Below are 6612 nucleotides of genomic sequence, written 5' to 3' on the forward strand. Positions count from 1 at the left end.
GGTTGGATGGATGGATGGATGGTTGGTTGGATGGATGGATGGATGGTGGGATATATGGACAGATGGATGGTTGGGTAGATGGATGGATGTTTGGACAGATGGCTGGTTGCATGGATGGATGGTTGGATAGATGGATGGATGAATGGATGGATGGATGGATGGATGGATGGATGGATGGACGGAGAGTACTCAGCCAGCTGGGAGAGCAGAACACGTCTCCTCCTCTCTACCCAGGTTCCTGCCCTCTGGATCCACATGGCAAGGTCCATCCCTGGAGATCAGTGTGGGCCTGGGGGAGCTCAGGGTGTTGGGTCTCTCCATTGCTGTGGCCAGGTGAGATGAGTGGTCTTGAGGGGCGTGAGTGCGGGCGGGGCAGGAGCAGGATGTGGCAGGTCAGCAGCACGTCAGTTAGCAGCAGCTTGCAAAACAGCAGCCTCAAGGCCCCCAGACACAGGGCCTGGCTTCGTGTCCCTGCCCAAAGAGAAGCCAGTGAGGAGTCCTAGAAGCCTCAAACAGAGCCTCTAACCCCCCCCCCAAACAGGGCAGAGAAGGGCTTGTCTTCTGTGCTGGCTTGCCATTCACTCTTTTCCCTCCTCCAGGAAAAGCGCTTCTTGGTATTTAACCTTGTGTGTGTGTGCTCACAATAATAGCTATAGCTCACAATTATATATCTATATCTATATATATATGCATATATATGTTTATTTTTAGAGACAGGATCTGGCTGTGTTGCCTGGGCTGGCCTCAAACTCTCCATCCTCCTACCTCAGCCTCTCCAGTGCTTTAATCCAGGGATTAAAGGTATGGCACACTGCCTGACTACAAAATTCTTTATGTGTTCAAGAAGGAAATCCAAGCCAGGTGCTGGTGGCTCATGCTTGTCATCTTAGCTACTCAGGAGTCTGAGATCTGAGGATCGCAGTTCAAAGCCAGCCCAGGCAGAAAAAAATCCATGAGACTCTTATCTCCAACTACCAGAAAACCACAAGTAGCACTATGGCATAAAATGGTACGGTGCTAGCCTTGGGCAAAAGAGCTCAGGCACAGCCCCCAGCCCTGAGTTCAAGCCCCATGACCAACCCCAGCCCCCCCAAAAAATCCAAGGCTCTTTCCAGCACCCCAGCCTCCCTTTTCCGCAGGCCTGGCTCACCTGACCTGCCCCGGGGGGCATCGTCATCCTTCCTTGGGCTCTCACCTGTGCTTCTCAACTGATGTCCAGAATTACATTGGGATCAAAGGATCCGCCCTCATCTTATCCCAGGGTAGACTGAGGCTCAGGCTAGCCAGCACCCAACCTAGCAAGGCAGCCTCTCCTCACCACTAGCACCTCCCCCCTCAAACCCGGCCCTGGTGGGACTCAGAAGAGCGGAGCTTAAATGCCCCACCCTGCAGGTCCAGGACTCGATCCCCAGCCTCTTTTTCCCAGGATGCTCCACATACTCACCCCTGAGAGTGTTGTAGACGCAGGGCCTGGCTGGGGAAGCTGCTCCTGCCAGCCAAGGAGAAGGGTGTGAGTTCGTGAGGAATGGTGTGCACCCTGGGGGTGCAGGGTCAGGTGCTACCCCCTTCCCCAGTCTATCTACAACCTGACAAGGGGCAACTCTCAGGGTGGACAGACACGGGCCAGCAGGGGAACCCCTGAGCCCCTTTGCTGCCGGTCCTGAGGGTACAGTCCACTCCCTTCTCCACTCCTGAGCTGTGCTCAGGGAGCCAAGGTGCCTCAGTTGGCCCTGACATGCAGAAACCAATTCTCTGACAGCTTTCCTTGGAAGGCAGGGTGACTGTTCAATTATATTCCCCTTTGAGAGGGCACAAAACTGAGAACGAGGACGTGAGTGTGGCCACGTTACTTGGCCTCCCTCAGCCTGCCAGGTGGCTACTTCATAAATGTAAAGTTTTAGTGCCTGGCACCCAGTAATGAATAGGGGTCTATTCAGATCTTGTTGAGCCCTTGCAGGGTATGTTTATGTATAAATTATATGGATACATTGTATATGGATTTAAAGCTATAGAAACATAATGTAGGAGCTGGGAAGGCGCTCAGTGGTAGAGTGCTTGCCTTGCATGCATGAGGCCTTGGGTTCCTCAGCACCACATAAGCAGAAAAAGCTGGAAGAAGCACTGTGGCTCAAGTGGTAGAGTGCTAGCCTTGAGCTGAAGAGCTGAGGGACAGCGCCCAGGCCCAGAGTTCAAGAACCACTACCGACAAAAAAACAAACAAATAAAAGGGCTGGAAAGGTGGCTCAGTGGTAGAGTGCTTGCCTGCCTGCATGAGGCCCTGGGTTCAATTCCTCAGCACCACATAAGCAGAAAAAGCCAGAAGTGGCACTGAGGCTCAAGTGGTAGAACGCTAGCCTTGAGCTGAAGAGATGAAGGACAGTGCCCAGGCCCAGAGTCCAGGCCCCACGACTGGTCAAAATAATAATAATGTAAATAACCAACCCTGGGAGAGAGAAAATATTATCATCTCTGGCAGTCATGCAGTAGAACCTAGATTCTCATTCTCTCTCTCTCTTTCTCCTCTCTCTCTCCCTCTCTCTCTCTCTCCCTGTCTCTCTCTCCCTGTCTCTCTTTCTCTCTCTCCTTCCTTTTTTTTTTTTTTTTTTTGGTCAGTCATGGGGCTTGAACTATGGGCCTGAACACTATCACTCAATTCTTCAGCTCAAGGCTAGCGCTTTACCACTTGAGCTACTGAGCCACTTCCAGTTTTCTGAGTAGTTTAATGTTGATAAGAGTCTCATGGACTTTCCTGCCTGGGCTGGCTTTGAACTGTGATCCTCAGATCTCAGCCTCCTGAGTAGCTAGGATTATAGGCGTGAGCCACTGGCACCCTGGTACTTGAACTCAAAGCCTTGCATTCTTTTTTTTTTTTTGGGTCCGGTCGTGGGGCCTGAACTCTGGGTCTGGGCGCTGTCCCTCAGCTCTTCAGCTCAAGGCTAGCGCTCTACCACTTGAGCCACAGTGCCACTTCCGGCTTTTTTCTTTTTGCTTATGTGGTGCTAAGGAATGGAATCCAGGGCCTCAGGCATGCAAGGCAAGCACTCTACCACTGAGCCAACTTCCCAGCCCCCAAGCCTTGCATTCTTGTCTGACTTTTTTCTCAAGGGCTGGTGTTCTACCTCTTTATTTTTATTTTTAATTTTTTTATTTTTTTGTTGGTTGTGGGGCTTGAACTCTGGGCCTGGGTGCTGTCCTTGAGCTCTTCAGCTCAAGGCTAGTGCTCTACCACTTAAGCCACAGTGCCACTTCTGGTTTTCTGATGGTTAATTGGAGATGAATCTCACAGACTTTCCTGCCAAGGCTGGCTTTGAACTGCGATCCTGAGATCTCAGCCTCCTGAGTAGCTAGGATTACAGGTGTGAGCCACCAGTGCCCCGCTTGGTGCTCTACCTCTTGAGCCATACCTTTTTTTTGCCTTTTTTTTGCCAGTCATGGGGCCTGAACTCTGGGCCTGGGCGCTGTCCCTGAGCTCTTCAGCTCAAGTCTAGCACTCTACCACTTGAGCCACAGCACCACTTCCAGCTTTTTGTGCTTATGTGGTACTAAGGAATGGAACCCAGGGCCTCAAGCATGCAAGGCAAGCGCTCTACCATGGAGCCACCTTCCCAGCCACTTCTGCCTTTTTGCTGTTAATTGTAGGTAAGAGTCTAAGATTCATCAGTTCAGACTGGCGACTCTCAGATCTCAGCCTGCTGAGTAGCTAGGATTTACAGATGTGAAACAGCAGTGTCTGGCTCGAGTGTGGATTTGAACTTGATAGCACAGTTGCAAATCCCCAAGTTCATACCCCCAAGCCCACATGCCCTGAGCCCACGCGCCATCCCGCCAGGCTAGCCTCCCTTGACTACTCTTCATGCCTCCGTGGTCAAGAGCCGCCTTCCCTCCCAGCACATCTGGGTTCTGGGGTATGGAAGGGAACAGTAGCTCCATCCTCACCTGACAGCTTCAGGGGCTGTGTTCGCAGGCTCTGGCCCCCAGGCGCAGGCCTGGTGTGGCAGACCAAGGGCTCCCAGACTGCCAGCTTCTCAGAGGACACGGAGAGCTGGGCCAGGCTGCTCCAGGTGCCATCTGCAGCCGGGGAGGGGCCATAGGTAAAGGCGTCCAGCACACTGCCATTGCCAGCTGAGAACCAGACGGCACTGTCAAGGCCAGCCGGTGCAGCATCCAGGACCAGGCAGATCACCAGAGTCCGCTGCTCTCCATTCACCTGCAGCGCGATGGGCGGGGCCAGAGAGGGGAAGGGGCTGACACCCAGACCTGTGGGAGAGTCACATGGGGGGGGTGAGGTCAGCCTATGCCCCCCTAGGCCATCTCACCTTCCACTCCCAGCCCCCCATCAACACACCTATCTTTCACCACACCTTTTTTTTTTTTTTTGGTGCCAGCCTCAAGTCTTGAACTCTGCCATCCCTTAGCTTTCCTACTTAAAGCTGGTGCTCTACCCCCTAAGCCACAGCTCTCCACTTCTGGCATTTTGCTGGTTAATTAGAGATAAGGGTCAAACAGACATTCCTGCCCTGGCTGGATTCAAACCATGAATCCTCAAATCTCAGCTTCCTGAGTAGCTAGGATTACAGGCGTGTGTCACCAGTACCCAGGCTCCATCTGTTCTACCTTCCAGCTATGTCTGTCCGTCCATGCATTCATGCATCCACGCATCCATTCATCTGTCATTCTGTTTGCCCATTTATCATACCTAAGCAACTTTCTGTGGCAGGCACTGGGGACACAACACGGAGTAAATCATTGTCTCTGCCCCCAAGGAACAGTCCCATGGGAAACATAGCAGAAACATAAACAAATATATAATACTAGGTTGTCATTGCCCAAGGAGACTGGTTATCTCTGGGGAGGAAGGGAAGGAAACAGGATCTGGAATGAGATCAAAGAGGGCTTCAAATATACCTATGACTTTTTGTTTCTTTGGGAAAAAAAATCTGGTTGAAATCTGGTGAAATAGTTTCTGGGCTTGGTGACTCATGCCTATAATCCTAGCTACTTAGAAGGCCGAGATCTGAGGATTGCAATTTGAAGTCAGGCCAGGCAGGAAAGTCTGTGAAACTTTTTTTTTTTTTTTTTTTTTTTTAGCCAGTCCTGGGGCTTGAACTCAGGGCGTGAACCTCTCTGTGCTCAAGGCTAGCACTGTAGCACTTGAGCCAGACTGCCAATTCTGGCTTTTTTCCATTTATAGGGTACTGAGGAATTGAACCCAAGGCTTCATGCATGCTAGGCAAACACTCTACCAACCTGAAACTCTTGCCTCTAATAAACTATGAAATAGCCAGAAGTGGTACAGCACAGCGTGCTAGCCTTGAGCAGAAAAGCTCAGGGACAGAGCCCAAGACCTGAGTAAATTGAGTTCAACTTCCACCTCCTCCACGAAGCCTCCAGGATCCTCCCTCTTCACCTAACCACACAACTACATCCTGCCCTCTCCAATCTCCAGCTTCTGGGGAGGGGGGGGGAGGTGTCCAGTAGGCTCTGATTTATTTATACCTCCTCAAGGTCCAGGGCAGGACTTGGGGCCCAGAGGCAGGTGGCTGCTGGGAGGCAGAAGGCAGTGCCTGATGAGACCCTCCCAGACCCCTAGAGGGCTCTTGTCCCTTCCTGTATTCCCCCCATTCCATCCACACTTAGGGAGGCCCTAGGGGGGCAGAGGAGGAGGCTCACCTGTGGGCAGGGCTGGACAGCCGAGGGGCAGGAGAAGCAGTAGCCATGGCTGCCGAGCCATGACCCAGTGGCGCAAGGCAGGACCCAGCTGTGAGGTGTGGGCTTGGAGAAGAGGTACCCGCCACGTCGCCTCCCAGGCCCAGCTGCGCCTCAGCCGTTTCTCCACAAGGCCGATCCTGTCTGTCTCAGGGGCCAGGAAACCAGGTGTCACTCCCACCCCAGGCCAGTGTTCCCCCCTCCCCATTCTGGCTCATGGCTCCAACTAGAGGGCAACTGCCACCCCCAGGCCCAGAGCCACCCTGGCTGCCAGGGCTCCTCAGCCACAGTGGGAGCCCCAGCCACTGGCATTTCTGTTCACGGGGAAGTAACCAAGGCTCAGAGAGGCTGAGTGAGCTGCCGAAGGACACACAACTGGCAGGTGGCAGAGCTATGTTTGAGTTGTTTCCAGATGGCTGGCCTCATAGGCAAAAACACAGCCGGGAAATGGTGTGTGTGTGTGTGTGTGTGTGTGTGTATGTGTGTGTGTGTGTGTGTGACAGTACTGGGGCTTGAACTCATGGATAGGGCAATCTCCCTTAGCCTTTTTTTTTTTTTTTTTTGGTCAGTCGGAGGCCTGAACTCTGGGCCTGGGCACTGTCCCTCAGCTCAAGACTAGTGGTCTACCACTTAAGCCATAGCATCACTTCTAGCTTTTTTTGCTTATATGGTGCTGAGGAATGGAACCCAGGGCCTCATGCATGCAAGGCAAGCACTCTACCACTGAGCCACCTTTCTAGCCCTCTCTTAGCCTTTTTACACAAGGCTGGTGCTCTGTCACTTAAGCCACAACTCCAGTTCCAGCATTTTGCTAGTTAATTAGAGTTAAGAATCTCACAAACCAGGTGCTGGTGGCTCATGCCTATAATCGTAGCTACTCAGGAGGCTGGTGGCTCATGCCTATAA

At 52.4% G+C, this 6612-nt stretch overlaps 1 protein-coding gene across 1 annotated transcript; it reads right to left on the reverse strand.

Moving 5' to 3' along the window:
- Positions 1-226: 226 nt before the first annotated feature.
- Ptcra (pre T cell antigen receptor alpha) lies at positions 227-5731 on the reverse strand. The gene is made up of 5 exons (XM_070023499.1): positions 5671-5731; positions 3937-4257; positions 1386-1489; positions 1151-1208; positions 227-471 (listed from the first exon to the last, which is right to left on the reverse strand). Exons 1-5 carry the CDS (start codon positions 5729-5731, stop codon positions 227-229), a joined length of 789 nt encoding a protein of 262 aa, XP_069879600.1.
- Positions 5732-6612: the final 881 nt, after the last annotated feature.

Source organism: Dipodomys merriami, unplaced genomic scaffold, assembly GCF_024711535.1.
Source record: "Dipodomys merriami isolate MVZ:Mamm:240054 unplaced genomic scaffold, mDipMer1.0.p SCAF_16, whole genome shotgun sequence".
NCBI classification, from domain to species: Eukaryota; Metazoa; Chordata; class Mammalia; order Rodentia; family Heteromyidae; genus Dipodomys; species Dipodomys merriami.